Genomic DNA, 27799 nt, shown 5'->3' on the forward strand with positions numbered 1-27799 from the left:
TGTTGGCATTTACGTCCCAGATTCACATGTAGTAGACGTCTCATAGTCGTGTTAGCACCTTGTGGTCTCACCTGCTCAGCTCTCAGAAGTTATGCGAGACTGGGCTTGGCTAATCCTGATGTGGGAGACCTTCAAGAAACCCCAGGCTGCAGCTCCAGTGGTGCTGGTGGTTCAGTAGGTGGCACTCTTCCGTTTAGATTACACTTTCCACACCTGTGCCCCAGCTTGGTGGCTTGGGACAGTTTGCTGAAGATGATGCCATTCATCAGGTGACATGTTAAACCAAGGGCTTGCCGAGCTGATTAAAGATCAGCAAAGATCCTATGGTACCGTTCTCAAGAGTGGGGATGTTAACCCCAGTGTCAGTCATGTCTTCAACAACACGGCTGGGCAACCATTTCTATGCTCCTGAAACCTCTCTGGCAGAGGAAGTGTTCTCCTGTTCTCGGTTTAAAATGCAAATACTCTCGTGTCCTCTGGCTTATGTTTCGCTGGATCTAATGAAATGGAGAAACTATCCACCTTCCCCATGTCCTGCACACCCACAGCATAAATCTCCACATTCTGCACGACACACGCGGTGTGATGCCCCACACTCTCCGGACAGGCAAAGCCTCCCTGCAGTTGCCCTTTGGTTCAACAAGTGTAACAATTTCTCATCTCCAGCTATGCTGGGGGGGGCTGCTGGTGCAGATTGGCTCCTGCCCATCACCCTGGTCTGGGCTGCACTGCAGTGATGGATGAAACAGATCCCCTTCTATAGCTAAAGGCCACCCAGTGCCTTCGAGATGAAGGGCACTGGGAACCTCAGTTCTAGTCTGCTTGGGTGAATGGGTTTATTTTTCCAAATGACAAAATGTCAAGTTAAATCCTCTGATGCTCCGTATTGCTGATTCACAGGACTTTGCCTGTTCTGTGTCCTGATCCATTTCAAGATCAAGACTACAAAGTACTTGAATTCTATCTTAATTTGAAGAATTACCTAATTAAGGAAAGTCTGGATGATATACAGGCACTCGATTATATTGAAAAGTCTAATAATCGTGGACACCCTTGTTCGCAGAGAGCTAATACAGGATCCCGTGCAGTTTAATTTCAATGTGAAAAAAGGCATGTACAGTCCGATTCCCAGCCCTGATAGTGGTAATCTCAGTATTTTATCTACCTGATCTTAAATCTTTCTTTAATTGATTTCATTACCATCATCGTCTTCAGCTCCGCTTTTCAAGTTAGCAGTGCAATGGTAAGGGAACTTAAAATGGGGTGTTTGGTAATCAAAAGAAAATGACTAGGTATTTTTAGTTGAGGAAGGGATTAAACTACGCAACGAGTAGAAGAACTTGCTGTGAATGAATACCAGTAGCAGGAGAGGGAAGTCCTCTTTTACACTATCTTTATTATTTCACAGCGCAGAGTATGTCCCGTCCCGAGCAGTGGAAACACCTGCTGGCTTCCGAACCATCCCTGTTCTTAGCTCTTTAATTAGTGTAATTGCCTGTCTTACGCCTCCCTCTATGTTCAGAACGTTAAGCATACACACTCTTGTTTCATCATCTTTTAAGCCTTTAGCTGTAACAATGTTCAAATTAAAACAAGAAACCCGAGTGAAGATGTGGGAATTTTGCAAGTGCGCAGCCCTACAGGAAGATGGGACAGTAGCTTCAGTTCACTGCTAACAAGATGGGGAGGCGAGACGAGAAACAGGGAAGAGAAACACCAGGTGTGGTTTGGATTCTGTATTTTATTATTTCCATTTTCAACAGCATTCATTCAGTTTGTAAACAGAGTCTCTTCTTCCTTAGTGCAATAAACCGTAAACACCTCCTCTGTACCAGGTTCAGCTCTGGGCCCTGGGCCCAGGAAACAGCAATTTCTCTGCAGGAAAGGTGAGGGTTCACAACGCAGCCACAGAAACCCTGTACCCTCAGCCCCGTTCACTAGATTTAGCTAGATGCAGCTTTCTGGGTCAGATTTGATATAGCGGTGGTTACACACTCATTATAAAAGCATCGTACGTTTGAAATAAAGTCCGATACAACCAAGATACCAGCCACAAAGGAGGGCAGGCTGACGATTTTTTCCCGTAACATTAAGTGTATCCTCACACAGCCACTAAGCCGTGCCCCCCACCCATGCCACTCTGCACAAGGGCCCAAGCACTGTGCCCAATACCGTTTGTGTTTGTGCCTGCTCCTTTTTGTGCTTGTTTTCCCATACATCCTTGCTGTACCTTAAGGCAGCTCCTGCTACCTCGCTGCCCTGCGGCCTCTGAATGAGTTGTACAATTAGAGATCAAAGTCTGGCTGTGGAAAGCTGCAGGATGTAAGGACACACTTGGCAGTATTGAATTATACACGGAGTTCAGCAGTGGGCTACAGGATAACCATGTACTGTCATTAACTCTACAATATGCAATTAGTTAATTTTCCTCTATCCTGCAAGAGCCACACATTGTCACATACTTCAGAGAACTCAAAGTTCGCAATACCATCGTAATGACGTACCATTAAATCCCATTGGCTAGGATAACATACATGTAACATACAAAATGTACCGGAAATCGCAATCTAAAAATAAATATATAAAAAGATTTGGAATGTGAGCTCTTCAGTGTTAATTTCAACTAGGTCAATCACTTGATACCCCTTGTACAGCAATATAATAAGTAAAACACAACAGGTCATGTCCCTCACTGTACTGAAAGCTTCTTAGCACAGGCCAGTCCACCACGTGGACAGAGCCGGTGTCCTTCCATGATTCAGATGATTTCTGAAAGGAACAGAAGTATCCCTTCCATTTGACAATGGACACCAGCTTCACGCAGTGTTGGTACAATACTGCTATTGTCCATTGTGCACATTAGTGCCACCTTGTGGCAGCTCTTGAAGAGTTCTGCTCCAGGTGGCAAAGAGACATTCAAACTGCTTGTTTTCTCATCACACACTGGGCATCACTTCTGCAAAAATGACCTACTTACACGATTCACAGTCTGTAACAGATTTAAAGAACAAAACAAAGTCTTAGGTTGTAAATCCAGAGTTTTAAACTTAATGCAAACTGTAACAAGTACTTTTTAGTAAGCCATTGTGCGCTTTCAGTGCACAGCAAGTAGATTATTTCACATAATTACCACTGCTCTCTAATTACTGTAGTATTATAACACTGTTACTACACTATTAATACACTGTGCGCTTGCTAGCTTCAGCCCTGCTTAGACTGTGAGGTCACATGCTACATTGGCCAAATATTCTCTTTCTTATTATCTAACTTTGTACTTTGACATCGAGCCCAGACAGATTTGAACCCACCAAACATTTGATGGTAATATTGACACAGCAGCTGAGTTAAAAACAGTGCAGTGTGTATGGTTTCAGTACCAATGCTGAGCAGCAGGGGGCGGTCTGCATAGCCGTGACCACAGATTTAAATATAACACATGGTTTATGGCCAAAGAGCCAAGTAACACTGTTTCTGCAGTGACATCCAGGCTTCACAGTCGCACTGACAAGAATGAGTTTCACAGACCCCGATTCATTCTGTTCTTGAGTTACCTACCTATTCTACATACTACACAGAACTTATTCTCACCTAACATTTTTAAGGGGAGTCAGAACTGGTGTTAATCAAGGATGGGGACTGTGAAACTAGTCCAGAGAGTCTTATTCAGATTTGAACTTGACACAGTTTTACAGTTATCCCTTTTGGTGAAAGCCCTCACTACTTATGGGTGCCCATTAGTACACTAACAGCACACTGCTGAAACAGCTGGCATCCTAGAGAATATCAGTATCAGGCTGGTATGTGAAGCAAAGACTGCTATCAGCTCTTCAAAACCAGGGGAGGATAAATCCCTTCTTGCAGGAGGCTCGCTGACCAGTACTCGAAAAATCCTGCCATGTTCACACCCATCAAAAGGTTCTACCATTTTAAGCTTTTCTGTAGACCCCATCTTATAACAGGGAAATACCAGTCCTCCCCTGTCTCTCCACAAAACTCCTCAGAAAATAATATGAGCCAATTTTGCCAAAAGCAATTCGAGAAACCGAAGAGAACTCGAAACAATGAGTGCGGTTAACACTCGTTCTAGAACTTTTCCTTTTCATGCTCTTGAAACTGGATTCACCCAGGGTGCTTTTTTTATTAAGGTAATCATCTAATTTTACCAACCACGCTGTGAAGACTGTGCACTGCCAGGCCATGGAACGTACACAGGCCAGTGGGCACACAAGGAAGAAACTCTCACGGGCCTGTGGGTCACCCATACGCGCTCCAAACCATTAAGGGTCATCAGCGCACAACTGTGTGAAGAGGCCAGATGGCTATATACTGAAACCACCCCCGCTTTGAAAGCCTCTGTCTTTCCTTACTTAAAAAAAAGCATTTTAAATCAGGCCCCAGCAAGTTGGTTTCTTTTCAGAAAAGAACAAGGGTATGATACACCTAGTGCAGCAGAAAACGCAAATCCTGAAGCCCTGGAAAGCTTCTCAGACTTTGTGCACAGCCTGCGGCGATGCCAGTGCCAGGCGGCTGTGTTCTGCACCCCTGCAGCTGGTGGCACCGGAGGAAGTCAAAGATGGCATCACCCTAGGTGGTCATAGAGCAGAATCGGCATACAGGAAGCAGATCCACCAGTTTCACTTTTGGGTCGACAGGGATAAGAACAGCATTTTGCTCCAAAACCACAGTTGCTCACCGTTTTCTAACAGGAAGAGCAAAAGTTTACAAGGATAGGTCTAGACTGGAAAGTGACGCAGGTCTGAAGGAGAGGAGAAACTGGTTTGTTTGTTTTCCACTGAATGCCAGTAAGAAAGGAAGAGTAAAGGGAGGAAATTGTGCATAGGAATGGACATGAGAGAGGACAAAGACCGGCAGGGAATATCTGCCAAGTTAATGGCAGTGGTGGAGACTGCCCCCCCCACCAGACGAGAGCCCTGTGCGTTTGTGAAGGCCGATGAAAGTTCTGGCTTGTTCTACACAGCACGGCCTGTTCCATCCCTGACAGAAGCTCTGGCCATCCAGAAGAGCACTTACTCCGGTTTACAAAGTCTAGTTAGCAGAGTATAAAAGCACAGCAGCAAGTTTTAAAAATAATTTGTTCTTAAAATAACAAAAACACAAAACAACTGGGGCTGTTCGTAACCCATCCTCACAATAAATTAAACACAGAAAAGTAACGTACCGTACAAAGGCAAAAACTCTGTATCCCTTTTTAAAAATGGAAAAAAAAAACGTCCCTTCTTTTAGAAAGTTTTCACCAGCCCTGAACGTTTTTCACAACTATCCCAAATCCCAGCAGCATTTTGTAAGCTCCGCACTTTAGTGCATCTGGAAATGAGCTGAAGCAACACGAAACAAAAGAGATATAAAGATCAAGCAGTAGTACAAAAACACAGCTCAATTCTCCCCAGCCCCGTTTGTCTCGATGACAGGATTCACACACGCACACACAGGCTCGGATCTATTCCCACTCTGGGGTGGGCACGTTACATCTCGGCTTCAACAGGACACGACACAGAGATGGCAGGGCTCTGGTGTTTTGGCAGGGGGCTGTTTTCTAAAGGCAGACCCCTGAACGGGGACCGCGAGGGAAGCTTTCTCAGGACCCCTCCAAAGGGAACGGGGCCTGGCCTGCCTCTCCAACGCCAGCTCCCACTCCCACTCCAACGGAGACAAACCACAAGTGATCCAGAAACTGAAAGCCCCAGGCTTTGTGGAGCTACTGGCCCTGGGTCCAAACAGCATGGACGAGAAGGAGCCCTCTGAGGAAGGGATGAAGGACGGAGCAAATGGAGCAGCTCCCATTTTTTGTGGTTTCCCTCCTATGACAGCTGACCCACGGGTGTCTCTCCATGGCATTTTTCACGTGACTGCTAGGGGCACGAAGGGCTTTTGGAGAGGGAGGGAAATGGGGCCTAAGGCCTGGGGCCGGGTGGGGTGGGTGTGGGAGAGGTTGGGGGGCTTAACAGCAGGAGGTGCGGGTGGGCTTGCGGTTGCCATGGAGATCGATGGCGCTGCCCAGCAGAGAGTGGTCCAGCTGCTCCTCGGCGGCCAGCACCTGCCGCACGGCCGCCTCGAAGGCCTCGCCCACGTTGGTGTCGTCCTTGGCGCTGGTCTCGAAGTATGGGCAGCCGCCGTTCTCCTGACACCAGGCCCGCGCCTCCTCCTCGCTCACCTGCCGGTCCTCCTTGTCCACCTTGTTGCCCAGCACCACGAAGGGGAAGCGCTCGGCGTCGCGCACGTCGGAGTAGAAGACGAACTCCTTCTTCCAGCAGCCCAGGTTGCGGAAGCTCTGCGCGTCGTCCAGGGCGAAGGTGAGGAGGCAGCAGTCGGCGCCGCGGTAGAAGGGCGTGCGCAGGCTCTTGAAGCGCTCCTGGCCCGCCGTGTCCCAGATCTGCAGCGTGACGAAGCGCCCGTCCACCTCCAGGTCGCGGTTCAGGAACTCCACGCCGATGGTGTGGAAGGACTGCGAGTCGAAGCGGTCCGTCACGTAGCGGTTCATCAGGGAGCTCTTGCCCACACCGCCGTCGCCCAGCAGGATGACCTTCAGCAGGAGACTCTTCCCACTCATGGTGGCAGAAGAGGGCGTTCTGGGGTTCTGGGGTTCTGGGGCTCGCTCACACCCGCCTGCAGAAAAACACCCCACACAACCTACCAGTCATCCTGGTTTCTCATTTTTCTCCCCCCTCCCCACTGGTAAGCGTTATAGGAGCATAAAGGCACGCAAGTCCAGATTCAGAGACGGTTTCTTCCCACAATGCTGTCAGATTACTGAACTCTACCCCTACCACTGGCTCACACTGATATGCTTTTTTTTCCTCTAGTTATTTAACTTGTTGTTGCTGCCACTGTTCTGTGTTTATGTTTTTGGCGTTTCCTTAACGTCCCTGTATTGAAGCAGGCATGCAAATAAGCATTCATTTCATTGCACTTGTGCATCTGACAATAAACTGAACCGACTGAAAGGAGCGCTCAGGACGGGCCCCCCGGTGACGCCCACCCAGAACAGGCACTCGCTGCAGTCCGAGCTCCTCCTCCACAGTAAGTCAGTGGCGTCAAACGCAGTGCCTGCAGGGCCTGGTCTCTTCCGTTTTGTTTTTTTTGGTCCTATCCGGAGAGTTGAAGTGCTTGACTAATTAGACAAAGATTTTTCTTAAGGGCATTTACATTTCATTACTGAAAGAATGCACTTCATTAAAACTACAAATACAGATCAAACACCTTCAAGCCTGGCTAGAAGTATCAATAATTCTGCTGTTAATTAATTACACAAGCTGTTCTCAGTCATACAAGAATCAGAAGACCCCAGGTACTCAGTTTGACGCCCCAGCATACATTCAGCACTGTGATCACGGACATAAGAGTTGGGTTTTTGGAAAATAAAATCACTTTTGAAGATATCGTCATTAGGGGGCTGGCCAGTAACCTCCTTGGTGCTAGGAGTGAAAACAATGTGCTGTCTTTGTGCATGGCTTCAAACTCTGGCTTTTTCAATGGATTCACAAACCATGTGTTCTGAACAGAACTTTTCAGATGACTCTCTGAAAACATAGCTGGTTTAATACAGCTTTGTACCACAGTCTCATTCAGGGCCACCAAGTGCTGCAGGTCCTGGGACTGACTGCACTTAGATGCTGAAGTCCTGATTATACTCAAACACTGCGACCCAGGCGCCCCCAATCCTGGTTCTGAAGGCCCCCTACCCCTGCTCATTCCATGCCATCTGAGCTCAGTTACCTAATCGAGGCCTTCATTGAGTCAACAAGTTGTTTGAATCTGAATACCTTGCAGGTTCTACTCCAGGTTTGGGATCTTACTACATTTATAAAATGCAATAGTCAAAAGACAACTTCCAACATGTGCAAGACTTGAAAGCAACATGTGCAAGACTTGAAAGCAGTCCGGTTATGAATTCAACTAGGGGTTTTATTCTGTATCAGAGAGGAGGGCTGGAACGAAAGCCGACAAGACCAGAATTAGGAACCCCTGCTCTAACCCTGTGGCATTCAAGAAAATGAAAAATGGACTCAAAAGTCACTCAGTGCTGGTATCTACGTCAGTGGTTCCAAGCCCTGATCCTGGGGGTTTCCTGTAGGTTTTCATTACAGCTGAGCTCTACAGCTCCAGTGCTAATTGATTACTTCATCGACCTGCTTGCTTGTTTAGACTTTTAAGCAACTAATTTCTTCGGTCAGCCCTCAGGGTCAGAATACCCTGCTGTAGGAGGTCTGCTTCCACTGACTAGATGATGAACAGAAAGGCACACTGTATATCAGACACACCCAGAATGAGCGGTTTTTTTTTCCTTCAGCAGGGGCTCAGTGTGATTGATTAGACCCGAGGCGACACGCCTGTACGAGGGCAGTTCTGAAATTCAGATATCTCGAACGGGGTTGAGCCGCGTCTCACCTCCCGTTTGACCTTTTAAGAGCTGAAAGCAAAATTACAAATAATCCCCCGAACAGATGGAAAAACCGATATCGATGAGCTAGCCTGGGATTAAGAACTGAAAAAAAAGACAACCACCCATGAGACACACGGCTGGTCCAGGGCTAGGCTCTGTGCGGACAGAACCACGTTGTGTGTAAAGAGGAACCCGCGGGCACAGACTGATGAATGTCAGACGTGCAGAATAGGGATGTGAAACGAGAGACGAGTTCCGAAACCCGCATCGACAACACAAGTAAATAACCGGATGAGTTCCGAGTATGGGGCCGGCTGAATCAAGCAAGTTTGCAAGCAGTTTTTTTTTTTATCATCATTAATTCACACTGTCGGACAAACAGAAGTTCCCCCACAGTGTTCCCATCTCGGCGCCTGCACACACAGCCCCGCTTGCGGGGCACTATTTGGCAGGAAGGAGCCGGCTTCACATTGCGCAAGCTCCTCCTGTCATGAGTTTACTTACGCTCACTATTTTACTGGCACGCTAAACATTAATAATGACAGCAGCAACACAGCCAGCTGCCGCACTCTGGGCGAGCTCACCCCAGCCCCGAAACACAAACGCATTGTGTTCTGCCTGCAGGCAACGCAACTCTGGTGCATTTCTGCAAATCTCTTGACATTTTCTTTTGCACCAGACTGCATTGTGCATTCGTACAATAGCTTTAAAATCTATCAATCTGGGACGCCACATACACAGGAGAACCGGTCCAATATCCGACAGTAAACGTTCACTTTCGGTCACTATAGCTAGGACCCGTGACGGTAGGGTGATTTACCTCATCCTGATCAGCCCTGGCGCGACCCACGTCTCTCTCTCTGTTGTCTCCGCACTTCTCGCCGAGATTTAAACGCGCACTCGCAGGTGCCGCGCGTCTCCGTCCTCACCTCCGTGACCGTGCGCGCTCCCGAGCCCCACTGGGGGCGGGCACGTCGAGTGAGGGGTTGTCGGGTTTTTCGCCTGGTGGCCGAAAGGAGGCTGGGTTGTGGTGAAACTGGATCGGGAAATGTATCCGTGCGCGACATAAACATAATTCTCTGGGATTTACGGAACGGCGATGTAGGTTTCTAAACATTTATGGTCGACCGAGAGGTTCATTTTAAATATTCAAATGTTTCCTCCAGCCAAGCGTAAAAATAAATCCTATTTCAGTGGTTAATCCCCCCTCTTCCTAGTCACTTCCTGCACCACGCTAGCGGGTGGTCAGACGTACAGTACACACTACACACTACACACAGTCGCCTCCAGAGGCGGTCCAAGCAATTTTTATGCTTCCTTCTGGAAACGGTAGGATGCATATTTTGGGGTATCTTTATGAGTTTACTCGATTCAAATGTATCTGTCACTGTGTGTGTGTTTTTTTAGTGAACTCTGTGCTGGTCAATCTGCGGGAGGGATAGCGTCTCGTCCAGTGATGTGATGTGAGATGTGTACGTGGGCATTAAAAACGGAAACGGGGGAAATTTCCCAGCCGTTTTGCATCCACGATACCCGCAGTTTGGAAAATGTTTTGTTTTCTGTTGTACAAGTACACTACGGGGACTCGGTTTTCTGTGCGGTACTATGGGGTGTGTTTTAAGTTTCTGGGCTTCGTCCTGTCCACACGCTTAGCTAAACGGGATATTCGAGACATGAGCTTTGCTTTCGTGCAACGAGAAATGTTTATTTGCTTTACCACAACAGAGAAAGTGCAGTCATCGTCTTACATTTTTATCACTCAAAGAATTTCCCGGAATAATAATTCATCCAGGCTCCTGTCGTCCAGACGTCTCTTACAAAAGTTTTTATTTTTATCATAATGTTATTATGCGTTGTTTTCTGTTTAATTTTAGTTTTTGTGAGTCTAATTTTTTAAAAGAGCTTATATAAAGTATAAAGAGTATAAAGAGCTTTGAGTTGTTTTGGTATGATATTCGTTTTCTCCCTGTGATTTTAAGATAAGACTTTATTGATCCCGAAGGGAAATTCTCCTGCAGATAAACCCAGACTACTCCACTATTCTCTTCCTTGCTTTTCTCATGCTTCCTTACTGCAGTCGCTCCATTCTAGCTCTGTCCCAGCTCCATTTCAGCCCACCTCAGCAGTGTGCTTCTGCCAATCTTCGGTCCCTTATCTCTCCCTAAACCCCCTCCAGCCTTCCATTTCTCCTGTTCTGACACACTTTCTGTGCCCACAGTTTCTCCACCCTCTCTGCTTCATGGGGGAACGAACTACCCACAGAAATCAGGCTCTGCCCAACCTTCAGTCTGTTTAGACAGCAGCTGAGATCTTCAGACTGGCAGTGTGGTTAGCTTACAACTCTTATTCCCTGTAAACACGGAGGCCATACCATCAGGCTGTGTTTATTGCTGCTTGGTATTGTCAGGGTCATGGTTCCTTTAAAAAAAACCTCAGCACTCAGGATACAGCAGTACAAAGTAAATTTGTTAGTTTGTTCCACATGAGAAAGGCATATGGCGATTCAAAATTCTACAGACTTGATGCCTTTCTGCACATCATGTCTAAGTATTTCCTAAACTGATCAAGATCCACAGTCAGTGAAGGTGGCACAGTTTTTTGTGGACAGCAGTTTCAAGGTCAGTTAGGTCATAACAAATATTCTTGTTGATTTTTTTAAGTTGCAAAAGGCGAGAGGATTGAACTAACAGGCATATACAGGCAACATGGAAGAGGACTTGATTAAATCCTGCAATTTAACCTAGTGCAGCATTTGCATCACAGTTCCACTTGAGTTAAGCCTTATTTTTCATTTTTATTACGTTGGGTGTACATGATGGTACACCTTCCCTGATATAAATTTCATATATTTCTTGTAAATCACTCTGAATTAAGTGTGATGAATTCAGACCCAGTCACGTATTAATCACATATAATAATCACTATCGTATATTTCCGACTGCTCATCAGTAATATATAAAGTAATACAGGCTAGGACTGTTCTTTGTACTGAGAAAAAGCAGACCTGCTGTTAACTCCAATTTCAGGAGTTTTAGAGGGTAAACATTTTTTCAACACTAGGGCATGCAAGTTCACGTGGGTTCACTAGGACACACATGTTCACGTGGGTTCACTAGGACACGACAGCGATAGACCAAATAGAGTCAGAAGGCCGCCCCTAAGTAGAGTGGTACTCCATCTCTGTTGACGTCCTGAAATCTAGGAGCGAGTGAGAAGGACATTGGCAGTATCTTTGTGTTTGCTTTGCAGAGGGCCAGGAGAGATGAGGAGGGGGTGGGACAGGGCGCCAGGGGTCCTGTGCTTGGCTCTGTCCTGGGCGGCGCTGTGTCGGAGCTGGGAGCCGGCGGACGCAGAGGCGTTCGGGCCGCAGAGCGCGCTGTCGGACGTGGAGTTTGCCGTCGCCGCCTCCTACCGCGGGCCTGGGAACAACGACACCCGGGGCAACAGGGAGCTGCCCATCCTGCTGTGGTGGAGCGCAGGGCTGTTCCCCCACTTCCCCGGCGACACCGAGCGCGTCGACTGCGCCCGCTCCTCCTGCCTCGTGACCCGCCAGCGCAAGGTGCAGCTGCAGCGGCGCACCGCCGCCATCATCTTCTACGGCACCGACTTCCGGGCCTACGAGGCGCCCCTGCCCCGGCTGCCCCACCAGACGTGGGCGCTGTTCCACGAGGAGTCGCCCATGAACAACTACGTCCTGTCCCACACGCCCGCCATCCGCCTCTTCAACTACACTGCCACCTTCAGGCGGGAGTCGGATTACCCCCTGACCCTGCAGTGGCTGCCCTCTCTGGAGTACCTGCTCCAGCCGCCCGCCGTCTCCCTGCAGGAGAAGAACCGCTGGCGCCGGGCCGGCTTGGCGCCGGTCCTGTACATGCAGTCCCACTGCGATGTGCCCTCTGACCGGGATCGCTATGTCCGGGAGCTCATGAAGTACATTGAGGTACCGCCCTCCGGGACCCCTCGCTCTCCCGCGCATTCCACAGCACCGCGACAGAGACCGCAGTGTCACACTTACGGGCCCATTCTCTTCGCTCCACGCTGCATAAACACGCGCCTTCTGCAGTCGTGCCGAATTAACGGACCCTTCGCACGAGCGTGCACACACACTCGGATCCAAACTAAATATAGGCAGGCCCAAATGTGCCGCTTGCCCTAAAGAGAATACAACTGCAGGAAAGCACGAAAAGGGAGCAGACAACAGCACATCTGTATGTGGGAGATTGGGTGAGATGCAGGGTCTGAAGCAGAGGGTCTTGCAGACAGAAATTATATTTGTAAGACGTGGAAGCACCGCAGGAAGGTGCTTTTTCGGGAGTGCTTATTTTGAAGAGTTAGGATTCTTCATAAGGTTAATACCCTGTATTACACATGTGCTGTAGAATATATACCTTCTCCCCCCTTGCTTCCCTGTTCCCAAAAACAATCCCTTTTACACTGCGTCCCCACTCAGTTTCGTGTTGCTCCAATGCGAACACAGCCCCGGATGGGTGAGTGCAGCATCTGCCTCCTCTGTTCCCAGGTCGATTCCTATGGGAAGTGCTTGAACAACAGGCAGCTGCCGGAGCGCTTGGAGAACACGGAGACGGCGACGGGAGAGGACAGCGAGTTCATGAGCTTCGTGTCGCGGTACAAGTTCCACCTGGCCCTGGAGAACGGGATCTGCCCCGACTACATGACGGAGAAGCTCTGGCGGCCCCTGCACTTGGGCTGCGTGCCGGTGTACCGTGGCTCGCCCTCGGCGTCCGACTGGCTGCCCAGCCCGCGCTCCGCCGTGCTCGTGGACGATTTCCCCTCGCCCCGCGCCCTGGCGGACTTCCTGCGGCAGCTGGACGCCGACGACGCCGCGTACGCCCGCTTCCTGGAGTTCAAGCGTCCCGGCGGGGTCGTCAACGGGCCCCTGCGGGAGGCCCTGCGCGCCCGCGAGTGGGGGGTCAACGACATGACCAAGCCCAACTACCTCAACGGCTTCGAGTGCTTCGTGTGCGACCGGGAGAACGAGCGGCTGGCCGCCCAGCGCGCCCACCGCCGCGCCCCCGCCCGTGTGCCGCCCCCCCCGCCCCGCATCGCCAGAAACTCCCACATGGGCTGCCCCCTGCCCGCCCCCGGCTATGGCCAACCGGAGGACATCCCCCAGAATGACAGGTGAGTCGGGCTGGGCTGCCCGCAGATCATTGTGTCCGCAAACTCCCTACAGTCCCAACCCTGGGAGCATCTGGGCCTCCTGATCACGGGTTCAAATCCCAGGTGAGGATGCCGCCACTGCCCCTTGGAACAGTCTGGCACCCAGGGTGCTGTAGGGCTCCCAGCTATCCAAATTGGTCCCAAAACTGTATGCATAAAAATGACATAATTGTAACCACTGAAAAGTAATTTTGATGAGGAGTTTCATCAATGTAAAACAAAAGTCCATTTTTAGAACCTTTTTAGAAGTAGTCCAGTCCAGGATTGCAGTCATCCAGAGCCTAACCCAGCTGACAACAGGCCCAAGGCAGGGTGAAACCTAGAACCGGGACTTCAGGGCATCTCAGGGCACATACGCACATGAATGGTTCAGAGATGACAGTTAACCCAGACAGCAAGTCTTCAGCTGTGACAGGACGCCAGGACACCCAGCAAAAACCCATGTAAATGCAGGGAAAACATTCAAACTCCTCCGAGAAGGCAGAATTAACCTGATTAACCTGTAATATTAATCAGAATGATATGTTTTGTTACAGGGACAGGTCAGTAACAGGTATGAAAACAATTTACCATGTAATAAATGATACGCTCACAGGTGAATTGCAGAAGATCAGTGTGTTTGCTTTGACGATGAGAGCTGGCAGTAAATTTTGTTCGGTGCATTTCTGATATATGTCTTATCCATGGCTCTGTTCCCTGCATGGGGTTGTACGTACAGATTTTCACAACATGCCTGTGAATAATCAGGGTGGCGTGTGTGTGTTTTGCAGCTGGGCGCAGATGTGGCCGCAGGACTACTGGCAAAGCCTGGACCAGGCAGAGGGCCTGGAGTCTCTGATCCTCCACAATGAGTCGGACCCCTCGCTCCTGTGGCACCACATCCACCAGCTGGCGGTGCGGAGGGCGGGGCACCACTGAGGGTCCCCTCGTCCCTGCAGAACACCCACACTGGATTGCCAACCGGAGCGAGAAGGGGGGACACAATGAGGTCTTTTCAGAACTTGACCAACTTCGTTACCAGCCTGATTATGCTGTCCTGCTTCCAGCCAGAGATCTGTTTAATCCCACAGCACAGTGGCGCTTGGGCCTCTGCCTGAGCCAATCTAGAGCTCTTTCTGTGAGCTTGTTTTATACCAGTGGTGCTCAAGCTTCTGAAGAACTGAGAGGAGCTGCGTGTGTCCCCTCGAGCTGGGAACAGCAGAGCCGATCTGTGTGTCCAGAAACAGCAGGGGTCACTGCACCTAGCTGGGCTCTGCTGGAGAGTGCCTGCCCAGGGATGTCTCAAAGCAGGCCAAGTGAAGTATCAACAACGTACAGCAACAGTGCTGTGACGGAACGGAGACAAACCCTTCCTGCCGCTCCCCCTATTTATTTGTTTTTATATGAAATTACTTTTTTTTACTAATTTTTGCAAGAGTGGCAGTAGTGCAGTCGGAACTTCAGTGCATACAGCCTTTGAGAAACTGTTAGCAAGCCAAAGAAATCCTATAGACCTAATCCAGTAATGAGATGCCACAGAACATTTCAGCTGCACAGTTTAAGCAGCACAGTTTTTTTTTAATAACATTATAATATCAGTTTTGTAATCCATAGTAACTAACTTCTTGGTCCAATACGGGGTCACGGAGAGACAATATATATCTTATATAGCCCATGTATAGTTGAAAAAGATGTATATTGTTTTTACACACATGCAAAGAAGCGTATTATTTTTTGTAATGTGAAAATTAAAGGACTCTCTTTTCAGATGGATTGTTGAACACAGTTTATTAATACACACCCCCAATCCTTATTTAAGACACACAGTGGATACAACTGAATAAGAGGGGGTCAGGCAGCTGCAGAGCTGCTACACTGCAGCACTGCAGTACTAGAACCCTCCTCTCCCCAGAGTGCAGCACTCAGCTCCTGTATAGCTCACCACTAAAGTCCCCTGTTTATTTTCTGACAGCATGCCTCCCTTTAAGATGCAATTAGTACTCATTGTGCCTTCCCTAGACCCCAGTATAACTTATTCATGAATAGAGGATCAGCTCTTGAATATAAATGTTTTGTAGCATTATTAAACACAATTACTTAAAATATCACGATTACTACACATGACTTACTTCTCTGTTCTGTTGCAAAGAATACTGTTCAGTAACTTAATAACAAAAACCCTAGGCACTTATATCCATAAACTGCAGGACTGAAATGCAAGTTACTTGGGCTCAGAGGTTAGCGATCACATTCTCCTGGAAACTCTGCTTGAGGAATTGAGCAAGCTGATGTGAAGTGATAAGCAGCTTGCTTTGTTTCAGAATTAGCAGAGTCTTAGTTTTAGGCAGGAAAACAAAAGTAAGTTTTAAGGGTCGTTCATGATGTGAACCATCCAAAAAGCAGAACATTACTCATGTCATAGCAGACTTCTACCTGTTAGTGTTTTACAGGCAACATTGCACTGATAATATTGCTTGTACAACTCTGCCATGCTCATATGAGTGCCTTTCACAAGCGGATATTAGTGCATCAAAGATGAAAAAGAGAAGAAAACTAACAAACCTGTATCTGCTAGCTATGCCTTGTGCGTCGTGCAAGGTCTGATGCAGATGATTTTGCAGGCCGAAAGATTTATTTTTTTGTAGGAAAGACATGGGACTAATGCAGGAAAAATGTACCAAGTCTGCTGTTCTGGGGGTGCTTATTTCCTGTACTACACATGTGCTGCGGGATATACACCCCAGACCCCCAAAGTCCTGGGAGCCCCAGTGAGAAATCTGTGCTAATGTTAGTTTTAGGTACAAATGAGCTATTCACAGGGGAACTAAAGCCAAGGTCCATACAGTTAGTGGACATTAACAACTGTTTAGCATAGAAGGGCATCGTGCATAATAAAGACTAAATTGACAAGAAATCCAAAACATTGTTAAAAATGACTCTTATCCAAAGAGCTTTAAGGACAATGGGGCACAGCGCCTAAGATCACCAGTCAGACTCTGAGTTGTTCTTGGGATAAGGCAGCAAGCAGCAGCTCAAGATTCTTGCATCGCTTATACACGAAGTAAATCGTTTTGAATGCCGTCTGTTCCTAAACGTTTTTTAAAAGTACACACTTGCGATTTCCGAATACGAGAAGACATTATAGTCAAAGTAGAAAGATTGTAAAAAACACAAACAAACAAAAAGATGCAAATTGTCCGTCCTGATGCAATCCGGTCTTTCACATCTGTAAAAATGCACAGAAAAAGAGACCATCAGTGTGTTTCGGAAATGTGGCATTTTGTACACGTGAGATCGACAAAACAAGGCTCCTGTCCTGGTGGCAGGAGGGAGGGGGGCAGTCCCCAGTCTGGATTGGTTCCGAAGAGCTGGGGCAGAGGCCTGAGGGCCCATGTCTGTGTGAAGCTCAGGTTTGTGTGCACTCTTCTTCGTAGTGCTTCGTAGTGCTGTTAAACATCTCACCCCCCCACCTTACCCCTCCCACCCTCGAGTCTCGTACCTAGATCACATTTTCGTAGCAGCTGCTGCAGTGCACCAATCCCCCATGCAGAAACATGCTCCCCAGCAGGTCTCCCATCGGCTTGCTGCAGACTCCACACTGCAACGACACAACACAGGTCAGGGCTAGAGACAGACACCTGGCAATGCACCAAGCATCAGTGGCACAGCCAGGATATATTATATTTGGGGTGGCAGGACCAGCTATGAGGATGGCATTTTTAAATGATATTATTTGCCCTCTAAAATTGGATGTATTACTAAAAGGTGTACTACCATTCTTCTACGCTGGGCGACCAGTGTCATGGCTGCCCAGAAACACTGCCTCTTCTGCTTTTTGCTCCATTTTAGATTTCTTTTAGGGACATATTTGCAAAATAAACTGTCAGATAGGATTTGGTATTAGTATCAACTCTGCACCAGATTCTGAATTTCAGAACCGCCATCTTTCGGATGTGTCATCTGAAGTATAACTAACTGGGCCTCTACATAAGGAAGAAGTGGTCACTGTGGGCTGGTCCAATGGTGCCCCTCCCACTACGGGTGTGTCCAGAACAGAGCCACTCCCACTGTGGGTGTGTCCAGAACAGTGCCACTCCCGCTTCAGATGGGTCCAGTAGAGTCACTCCCACTGTGGGTGTATCTGAAAGTGTCATCCTCTAGTCTCTGTTCAGTCAGGAACAGCGAGCTGAATGAGAAGAGGCTGCAAGAGGTTTTGGTGGCTGAAGTTATCAGAAACATTCCCTTTAAAGCAGGGCATTTTGGACACTCAGGACTGACCAAAAAAACAATTAAAATTAAAGTCTAAAAAAGCAAGTAGATCAATGAAGTAATTTAGCACTATGGATGCAGAGCAAAGTTGGAATGTGAAGCCAGCAGACACACTGTGTCTCCAGGACCAGAGCCGAGAATCACTGCTCTTGGGGTTCTGCTTAGCCTGAAGGTCAGGCGTAGGTTTAAGGATCAGTTTTGAATGTACTGATAGGCTGGGAGCTGTGTCCAGAGGCAGCCAGCTGGGACCATGCGGCAGATGGAGTGGTACCTTGAAGCAGCGGGGGTGGCAGGAGATATTGAGGTGCTCGACGGTGATCTTGGCATCCTCTCCCACCAGCTCTCCACAGTACGTGCATGGGGTCATCGTGACGCTGCGGGAGACACGCAGCAAGGTCAGAGGTTACAAGAAGACGCTAGGTGGCATAGCCTTACAGACAGACTGCCTTCACTCCTGCAATCAGTAGAAATTTGACAAACCTAGACAAGCATTACTAAACCAAAAGGAGTAATTCACTGAGATGGTATTTTTGCCTAAACAACGTTTTACTTTGCTCAGCATCTTTTGGTACAACAGAACATCTAATTGTAGCAATGAAGATGAATTCAAGAGGGTTTTGGGGAGGAGGGCATTGTGGCAGATTTCTAAAGCAGAAATCATGTGAGTCTCAGGCCATCAGCCACACTGACATTAAGCAAAATCCCTCACAGACGGCTCTTATCAGAAACGAACCCTGAACAATTTCCACATTCCTGGTCACCACCATTCCAGCACCAGCAGATCTTATCACCGGTTAAACGTGTACATTTGCGCTTTTACAAAAGATCCTACTGACTCGTTTAAAACATTTGGCTTTGTTATGTAACTCGTAACCAGAGGTACATCGATTTCTTTTCTTTATTATTTTGCTTTTGATGTGTATTGTTTTAGATGTGAAGAGTGCTGAAGAACTCTTCGGCTCCAAAGCAGACAGTGGGGCTAAAGCAGTTACACAGCGGCCAGAATGTATAGACTTTACTCAGAAGAAGATGTTACTGCAGAAACCAAAAGTACAGACAGAATACCATGTGGAGACAACGATTCAAACTCCCTGGAGCCCCAGGCAACCAGTGTTACTGCCAGCGGTCTGGCCTCCTAAGTGAGAAGAGCTACAGGACAGGAGCCAGGAGCCTCACCTGCGGTAGGTGGATGTCGGGCTGCTGTAGGCGTAGCTGACTGAGCTGGGGGTGATATCATCAGTGAAGCTTCTGGAAGAAAAGGAGAGGGCATGAGGGATTTGCTGAAGGAGGGGCACCCCATTCATAACAAGTTGCATTCAGTACTCATGACTTCACAATAGTGTGAAAGAGCCAGGGCGGGATTCTCAGTGCTCTTGAAAGAACTTTCCAGTCACCATGTTCACAATGCAGATACAGTTACAACCCAGATTGTGGTGACACAGAATCCCAAGGTAATTTAGGTGAACTTGTGTTATGGACAAAGGGGTCAGAACCTAAAGACATCGTCAAGCCTACCCACACAGATCAGGCAGGCAGCTCTTTATGGTATAAAAGCACAACACAGGTACCTTCTATAGTCACCGATTCCAGAGTTGAGTTTGGACATCTCTGTGGTGTTGACATACTCCTTCACATACACGTAACCCCTGAGCGGGACAGAGAGAGAGGCCGTGAGAGAGGGCTACACACGGACAAGACAAGACAAACCCCGTTTTCTTCTTTATTGACATGTCCTGGAATTATCCACCACCACCATCACCATGACAAGAGCTATGTTGGGACTGAAAGGCAGGGCTCCTGAAGACCGACAGAAAAGATGCGCACTACGCCTCTCTCCTAACACTCACTTCTTGGATTCTGTACTCTCCGGGGAATCGGAGCGGGTGTAGGAGGTCTCCAGAGTCCTGGAATACGGGTCAAAACTGAGAGAGGAGAGGAGCAAAGTTACATTCACATGAAGAGTAGTGCAGGCAGCCATCTTTGCACAGCAGGTGATACTGCTGGGTCTTTTTAAATGACCTCCTGAAGATCAGCTTCAGCCTGAAACCTCAAACTAACCGTCAAGCTGCTCTATTGAGATGTATTTGATATCTGAGTCAAGGCTGTCCAGTGATGGTTCTGGAAGCTATTAATTTCTCTGCAGCTCTTAATGCGCTACATCAGCTCTCTCCTGTCTTCACTGGACAAATTGAACTATTTCTCCCAGTTCTTCAGGTGCTGCTGTTTTGAAGAGACAAGGACTGGACAGCCCTAAATTAAAGAATCAACAAAGCTTATGTCTAACTATTGAGCATCTCCCCAATAATCAAAGACAATTATTGTCAGAATACAATTAATTAAATGACCGCATTTTTCTATAATATATTAACATGGAAGAAGTGGTAGCAATACTTCTTTTAAAAGCCTCTCAGAACAGATCAGCACTGAATTTCACAGAGCCCTGCAGACTGGGACTGAGCAGACTGAGCAGCGATCTGGCCCCTTCCACCAACACATCCACACATACACACACAGGAGCAGCATGGGGTCAGGCTCCTCAGTCAGACTCCACCTGCCTGGCAGGTTGGACCAGTCTGGCTGACCCAGAAGGTAGGAACGCTGTTCCACAGGGAGTGGTTCTCTGTCCCACACCCAGCACAGAGAATAGTTTGGATGTTACTGTCCCGCAGTGCTGACGGTAATGAGAAAGGTATTCACCGGAGCGCTGTCCCCTTTAATTCATTCGCTGGCTGCAAGCGTCAACCATGTTAGCTACCACACACTGCACTGAATACTCTATACGAGCGAGGGTTTAGAATGGTATGCAGCAGCCAGAATGCTTTTTTTAAAGTGCCGCACATACTGTCCTTCAGTTTGGAGTGGAGCAAAACATTAAAACAGCCCCAGTTTACAGTGGGGGGGGTCATGTCTCCTGACACGGCTAGCCGTAAATTAATCTCTCGCCTTCTGGCTGAAAGGAGAGTACGGCTCTGTGCCTGCATGTGCTTCCTCCTGCCATTTTTCAACCATTTTTACCCAAACAATTTTTATAAGACAACAAACACATTCCCAACACACAACCAACTGATTTTACTTTCATTCAATTTCCCCACTATGTCTGTGACTCCAACCTGCAAGCTGTATGTCTCTTTAAATCTCGGGCCTGCCCTACACCGGTGCAGGGAGTGTGTGTGTGTGTGTCCGAGTGGGTCAGTGAGGAGGAGACATGCTTTGAATTCCAGGCTCACCTGCTCTGGGGCACAGTGCTCTCCATGAGGCTCTGCGAGGAGCTGCGAGGTCCTGTCTCTCTGTGCGGAGAGGGAGAGAAGACACAGGCTCAGTTCGGAGGTGGAAACACAGCAGCGCTCGGCGGAGTGTCAGCAGCAGTCCCGGGAGAGGTCTGTCCCAGCTTCACGGGCTGCCCTGGGCTGTCAATGGGCTGGCGTCTTTCAGTCTCTGGCTACCCAAACCGGCTGTCTTCTCACACTGCTGCTGCTGGAGTTGTGTTAAGGCAATCCTCCTCTCACGAGTGTCGTGAGAAAGTCCTGTCCAGGCGAAGGTTTTGTAGCTGCTCTCTGACCGTGTAATGCCAGAAAGTTGAAGAATGCTTCCCTAGAGACTCGTTCCAGATTCTAAGTCTCTCCTACTCTGTCAAATAGAGGTGTTGTCTATGCAGTGGCCCCACCTCTCCTCAGTGCTCTGACACACAGATACTGTTAACGCCGATATCTCCTAATATCACCTGTCTATCTGCCTCTGTGTGACTGACAGTGACAGTGTGACTGTCGGTCTCTGACCTGTCTGTCTGTGAAACTGGGTGATACTGTCCATCTGTCTCTGACCTGTCTGTGAAACTGTGATACTGTCCACCCATCTGTGATCTGTCTGTGAAAACTGGGTGATACTGTCTATCTGCCTCTGGTCTGTCTCTATGTGAAACTGGGCGAGTATCTGTCTCTGACCTGTCTGTGAAACTGTAATACTGTCCACCCATCTGTGATCTGTCTGTGAAAACTGCGTGATACTGTCCATCTGTCTCTGACCTGTCTGTCTCTATGAAGCACTGTGTCTGGGGCTCTGTCCACCTCTGTGTGATACCGTCCACCCGGCTGTGACCTGTCTGAAACTGTGTGACACTGTGTGATACTTTCTGTCTCTGTCCTGTCTGTCTCTATGTCACTCTGTGTCTGGGGCCCTGTCTGAGCACCAGTATCTGTCTCACCTGATCTCAGTGACAGTGGTGAGAGTCTTGGTCTCAGTGTCCTGGCTGGGGGGGCAGAGAGAAAGAGAATGAGATTAATTTCAGCAAACTCGTTTAACACATAGCAAGAGAGTACACCTCAAATATGTTTCTATATTTTAATATACCTTTCAAGGCATGGCAATATTTCAAAGTCATTTTACAATAGAAGTGTCATGTAAAATACATCCTCTGCTACAGGCCCCTGTCCCCCGGTGTGGCTGTACCTTCTGTTGGTGGTCGTTCCCCTGTCAGAAATGACAGGAGACATCCACCTGTCCCAGGGAGAGTCATCCTCTGAGGAGCTGAGACACAGGGAGAGACAGTGTCATCCACCAGGATTCTCATCTCCACTGCATTGTGTGTTACTGCATCCCAGGTGATCTGTAATCTGAATTATGGCATTGTAATGCCCTGTATCACATTACACTGTAACGCTGTTGTGCTGAATTCTGCTTCCCTGGGTGTCCCTGCATTTTACAGTGTTCAGTGGCTTTCTGCTACATTAGACAGTGGTGTCCTGTAGAAGATTGCACTTTGTGCTCTAGTCACCCACAGAGACAGATTAGACAGAAAACAGATTAGAGAGATTATATTATATTGGACAGACAACTAGACAGAGTAGATTAGATTAGTTTGGACAGACGGAGAGAATTACGTTTTCTTGAAGATGACAATGTCTGGCTGGGATTCCTGAGAGGGGTCCTCAGTTCTGAAAGACAGGAGCCACAAAGTCAGATGGGTATGAGACCACCACCTCTGAAACGAGTCCCTCCATGTGGTCCCATGGGTGTGTTTACCTGCTGTGGGTGCTCAGAGGCTCCTTCTTGTGGGTCTCATCTGCAAAGCTGTAGGATCGGTACGTACTGAGGCTAAGACAGACAGTCACAGAGAAGGGAGAGAGAGGGGGGTCTTAAAGAGATAAATCAGAGTGTCCTCCCTCTGTATATCTCAGGATACAATAGTTTTACATCTTTAAAATCTTAAAATAATATAAAACATTTCATTGATTTTTTTAAAGAGATCTGTTGTGCAATGGCCTCCTCTTGTTTGTAAATCTGATTATGCTTTCGTTTCCTTCCCAGTATCTCCTGTACCTCCGTGTAGTGGTATCGATGGGAATCACATCATCTGCCAGCTCATCCAGGGTCTCATCCGCCTCGCTGTCTTCACTGTGTGCACAAACACAAGAAACAAGTGTCTATATAGCCAATCTTGTATAAATGCCACTCACAGCATTTTTCTATCTCTGCTCCATGCACACAGCTCATTGCATGATTCTGCTTTTATTCAGCATTGTGGAGTTTCTGCTGCGTTAAATGGAACTGAGATCATATGATTCCAAAAATCAATAAGTCACGTGATCCTTTGCACCACCCCCTAAGCAAATTCAACTGCTGCCCACAAGTGACTGAAGTAAATGGGGGACCCCCCTTTATCAGCGAAAGACTGCACAAGATTTTCAGAATCATAAGCTTCTAGAAGCCAAACATCTAAACCTGCCTCAGCTTCTCTGATTTTTAATACCTGTTTGTAAAGCACTGGGCAGGGTCTATGTGTGTGTGTCTCACCTGTTCTCAGTGACATTGGTGACAGTCTGGGTCCCTTCTGGTGTCTCCCACATGTGCCAGGGGGACTGGGTGTCTGCAGAGCTGAGAGAGAGAGAGCTCAAGTTGATACAGAAACACCACAGAGGTCACACAGCTGTAATTGAACCTGATAACACGAAACAAGCCAGGATGTTGACTTCAACAGGCATGTCGGGGCAGCTTGTTCCACACTCCCACAACCATTTGTGTAAAGACATGCCTTCTGTTCTTGAGTTTAAATGCCCTTCCACATAGTTTCCAATTGTGCCCTTTGGCTCCTGGTTGATTGCTGATTCTGAAGATGTTAGCTCTGTTGACTTTATCAATACTCATGTGATTTGAATACTTGGATCAGGTCTGCTCGTTGTCTTCTCTGTTCAAAACTAAAAAAGTTCAGTTTCTTCAGCCTGTCAGTGTAAGACATTCTTTAAGGACTGTGGATTGACTCCAGAACAGTGTTATCTTCTCTTTTTTACTAAAAAATTAAAAGTTGTTTTCTCAGGTTGACAGGTTGGGGGTATACACTGATGAGATGAGACAGTGTTAGAGAGGAAGAGGAACAGGGTCTGGAAGGATGGAAGAAGGGGGAACATGGAGAAGAGACTGAGTTAAAGGGAGAGATGGAGGGAACACCCTCTTAGTTCATTACATTCTGTACGAAACTCTTGTGAATAACGGCTGTGCCCCTCCCCTCTCTTCCAGGAACACGCCCCATTCTAAAACAAGCTACAATCACAGCTGCTGCTGCACCCACAGTCCATCTATTGGCATTTTCCTGAAGCAATGCAGGTGTAGTACTTTGCTCAAGGCAACAGCAGTAGTGCCCCAACTAGGATTTGAACCTGCAACCTTCTAGTTACAAGTCCAGAACCCTGACCACTGCTCCACACTGCTTCTACTACTGTGTAGAGTATTTGGATTACAGATTAAAAAATGGGGGTCACAATATGTCTCTCGAAGGTTTTTATCAGAGAGCTGAACACCTCTGGCCTGTGGAGAGCTATTCTCAGGTTCCGGACATGACAGCACTAGATCTGGGCTGGGAGTCAGTGAGGAAGCAGACTGGAAAGGCCCCGAGTCTCAGTGTTTAAAGGTGTGCACAGTGAAGTGATGTACAGTATGTGTGACACACCTGGTCTTGGTGTCGGAAGAAGAAAAGAAATCCACATCAAAGGGACGGTCAGCCTCTGTCTTCGGGTCAGTGGATCTGGAGGGGAGAAGAGTCTGGTCAGAGGCTGGCTATCATCCCTGAAAGATGTTAAAAATACTACAGCACCAGGAAGGCCATGTAACTCATTCTTTCATGAGTTGAGGATTGTATCCAGCTGCTCCTTCAAAGCTCCCAGGGAAGCAGAGTCAACTGCGTGGCTGGGTTGGTTGCTCCAGACATCCACATCTCTTTGTGCAAAGAAGCGCCTCCTATATTCTCTTGATCTTTGTTTAATTGCTGAGCAAGGCATGTGAGTTCATTTTATCCACAAATCAGCTCAGGTATCAGTGATTAATTTAACAGTGGACTGTCATTCAGACAATCACCCAAACCCACAAAAGTTGGAAGTACAGTATAAGGGGCATGTGTAAGTTAACCATCATACATTTGGATTTTAACCAGCTTTGTAATTCTATCACCACTGTGCGTGTGTGTTAGGAAGTCTCACCTGCTGATAGTGCTCTTGACGACATCCTGTGTCTTTTCTGGGGTCTCCCACTCGTCCCAGAGGGACCGGGGCTCTTCAGAGCTGACAGAGTGAGAGAGAGTGAGGGAACAGTCCAGAAGCTCCACACATTGGCCAGAGAAGGCAATCAAGTTCAATTCAGTTCCCTGAATGAATTACATCTCCGCCAATTCAATAACAATCAGGAAACAGTGGCTTTTTCAGACACATGGAAGACAACAGGCACAGTATGAGTTAGGGGGCAGAAAATGAAAGGTAAAGAAATACTATGTAAATCAGAATAATATACAGCTTTATAGCATACATGGAAAATACTTAATATACATTCACAGATGTATACATACAGTATAAATTGTTTGGTACTGATGTTTACTGTGCACCGCCACCCTGTGGCAGTTTGAAGTACTTCAGAGGTCTCTGTACCTGTTTTTGCTGATGGCTGGGGTCACGGTCTGGGAGCTGAAGGGGTCCAGCTCTGCCAGGGAGTCCGAGGAGCTGAGAGCAACAGTGAAAGAAGAGTGTTAGTGTTTGTGATCCTGTTCCTGTGGCCCGTTCGGATTCCCACGACCTCGTCTGGGGCGGTACCTCTTCCTGGCCGAGGGGCCGGACGCAGGCTGCACTGGGAAGGGATCGAAGGAGTCGAGGGCTTCCGATGGGCTGAGAGGGAGAGAGCGAGAGAAAGAAAGAGAGAGTTCAGAGCTCAGGCGCCAGAGTCCGGGGAGGGAGGCGGTACAGATCAGCCTCCGCTGTTGTGGTGTCTGTGAAAGTGAGCCAGCAGGTTTATATTAGGGAGAGATGAATCTGAATGAAGTGCATGAGGCATTTTACTGCAGGGCCTCTCTACCTGGTCTTGGCTGTGCTGAAGGAGCTGAAGGGGTCAGTCTTGGTGTCTGAGGAGCTGAGAGAGAGAGAGATGGGGAGAGAGGTGAACGAAGATGAGTACATCAGGCAGTTCAGCGCCTATGTCAGCGTCTCTTTTGTAAGGATGAAAAACGTGCTGACATCTGTGTCTAGTACTACTACAACTAAGACAATTCTATTATTGCAAATGTTTGAAAATGTCTTGCTGTATGTTATCACCTTGGCAGGACTTTAATTCACCAGTCATGCCAATAAAACTCTCGTAAGTTGAGACAGATGTAGTTACAGAGAGAGAGAAGGACAGTTCGGTGTACTCAAGCTGTGGAGGTACACTGGGGTGAGTTTATATTATACTGGGGTGAGTCCTGACGTGCACTCTCTCACTCTCTCACTCCTTCGCTTTCCCTCCTTTCCTCTCTGCAATACCTGTCGGATTTGGAGTTTACTGGGATTACACTGTCGGCCAGTTTATCCAGAGGATCCCCTGTCTTGTCCATAACGAGAGTCTGTATCTTTGTGCTAGAGGAGATAAACAAAGGACCAGGGGTATGTTACCTTTTCTCTGCGGCTTTTGGAGGAGAGACATCTACCAAGGGTGTGCCAGGGTCTGCAGAGCTACAAGAGAGAGACAGGAGGGGCAGAGGGAGAGGAAGAGTTCAGAATGTGGTCAGTCAACATATGGTAAGAGAGAGACCCACAATGGCCAGGCTCCTGGATGTGCTGACCCCAGTACAGTTAGTAGGTTGAAAGGACTGCCCTTTGGATGAAGTGAGTCAGAAAGCAGGCGGTAGTTTTGTTTGGTTGTTTGTATGTCATAGCCTACAGTTTCTGTCCTGTTCTAACAGCACCACAGACATACCCACAGCTGTCCTCAAAAACATGGAAATTCATTTGTAAAAAGAAAAGAAAAGGTTTCTTTAGATTCTATCCATATTGTGTAAACCCACTGTAAAAACTTCCCTTATCACATGATTTAATTATATTAATGCCAGCACAACATGGCTTTAGCAGTAATTAAACATTGGGGATGCCAGTAAACTAAATGAAAAGAAACAGAAACATGCATGTAGTAAGTCTGTACCTGGTCTTAGTGACCGTGCTTGGTGTCGTGGTTGTGCTGAAGGGATTTGTCTTGGTGTCTGAGGAGCTGACAGAGAAAAATAACATAGTTAATATATACAGCTATTGTTATAATTGAAACACCACAGCTGAGACCTCAAGTACCTGATATTAGTGACAATGGAGTGACTGAGTTTGTCCCAAAAGGTTAGTTAGTACGGTATTTTGAACCTATGCTGTGATTTTGAGTATTTCACAGTGTAAACTCAAAGTAATCAGAAGCTTTAACAGAAAGTCTGTACCTGGTCTTAGTGACAGAGGGGGTAACTGTATTGTTGCTAAAAGGATTTGTCTTGGTGTCTGAGGAGCTGAGAGAGAGAAAATTCATAACACATTTAATAAATACAACTATTGTTATCATTCAAAACAAAACAGCTAAGACCGCAGTACTTATTAGCAGTAGTGGTGACTGTGTCTGTCTTGTCTTGACAGGTTATTAGCATAGTGACAATACAATGTTTTGAATTTATTCCTTTGTGAGATTTTCACAGAGTAATCTCAAAGT

The 27799-nt window shown here is 47.5% G+C and overlaps 3 protein-coding genes across 31 annotated transcripts in view; 1 reads left to right on the plus strand and 2 right to left on the minus strand.

Annotated features, from left to right (window-relative positions):
* Positions 1–1721: 1721 nt before the first annotated feature.
* Positions 1722–9401, minus strand: rab9b (RAB9B, member RAS oncogene family). Its single transcript, XM_015339992.2, has 2 exons — positions 9222–9401; positions 1722–6624 (listed from the first exon to the last, which is right to left on the minus strand). The coding sequence occupies exon 2, from the start codon at positions 6566–6568 to the stop codon at positions 5960–5962; it is 609 nt and encodes a 202-aa protein (XP_015195478.1). The 5' UTR covers positions 6569–6624; positions 9222–9401; the 3' UTR covers positions 1722–5959.
* Positions 9402–9410: 9 nt separating this feature from the next.
* Positions 9411–15334, plus strand: fut11 (fucosyltransferase 11 (alpha (1,3) fucosyltransferase)). Of its 2 annotated transcripts, none has more exons than XM_015339991.2 (4): positions 9411–9502; positions 11651–12341; positions 12921–13543; positions 14353–15334. In XM_015339991.2, the coding sequence occupies exons 2-4, from the start codon at positions 11664–11666 to the stop codon at positions 14498–14500; spliced, it is 1449 nt and encodes a 482-aa protein (XP_015195477.2). In that variant the 5' UTR covers positions 9411–9502; positions 11651–11663; the 3' UTR covers positions 14501–15334. The 2 variants fall into 2 exon arrangements, with proteins under 2 accessions (XP_015195477.2, XP_006643533.2); XM_006643470.3 differs by lacking the exon at positions 9411–9502 and adding an exon at positions 9635–9730.
* The window catches only part of znf185 (zinc finger protein 185 with LIM domain), a 34416-nt gene continuing 21949 nt past the window's right edge, over positions 15333–27799 (minus strand). For 27 of the 28 annotated variants that reach the window (XM_069193497.1, XM_069193513.1, XM_069193512.1 and 24 more), the window contains 21 exons: positions 27537–27602; positions 27257–27322; positions 26731–26790; positions 26159–26212; positions 25900–25971; positions 25738–25809; positions 25297–25377; positions 24771–24845; positions 23621–23701; positions 23147–23221; positions 22850–22921; positions 22708–22761; positions 22277–22354; positions 22032–22076; positions 21058–21117; positions 19678–19752; positions 19399–19476; positions 19007–19078; positions 18102–18204; positions 17061–17159; positions 15333–16787 (listed from right to left, as the gene is read on the minus strand). In XM_069193497.1, the coding sequence (XP_069049598.1) occupies positions 17061–17159; positions 18102–18204; positions 19007–19078; positions 19399–19476; positions 19678–19752; positions 21058–21117; positions 22032–22076; positions 22277–22354; positions 22708–22761; positions 22850–22921; positions 23147–23221; positions 23621–23701; positions 24771–24845; positions 25297–25377; positions 25738–25809; positions 25900–25971; positions 26159–26212; positions 26731–26790; positions 27257–27322; positions 27537–27602 (1438 nt within the window). In that variant the 3' untranslated portion in view covers positions 15333–16787. The remainder of the gene's footprint in view (positions 16788–17060; positions 17160–18101; positions 18205–19006; positions 19079–19398; positions 19477–19677; positions 19753–21057; positions 21118–22031; positions 22077–22276; positions 22355–22707; positions 22762–22849; positions 22922–23146; positions 23222–23620; positions 23702–24770; positions 24846–25296; positions 25378–25737; positions 25810–25899; positions 25972–26158; positions 26213–26730; positions 26791–27256; positions 27323–27536; positions 27603–27799) is intronic. The other variant, XM_069193509.1, reaches the window with a different exon arrangement.

The sequence above is a fragment of the Lepisosteus oculatus genome, chromosome 8 (assembly GCF_040954835.1).
Source record: "Lepisosteus oculatus isolate fLepOcu1 chromosome 8, fLepOcu1.hap2, whole genome shotgun sequence".
In the NCBI taxonomy this organism is placed as follows: domain Eukaryota; kingdom Metazoa; phylum Chordata; class Actinopteri; order Semionotiformes; family Lepisosteidae; genus Lepisosteus; species Lepisosteus oculatus.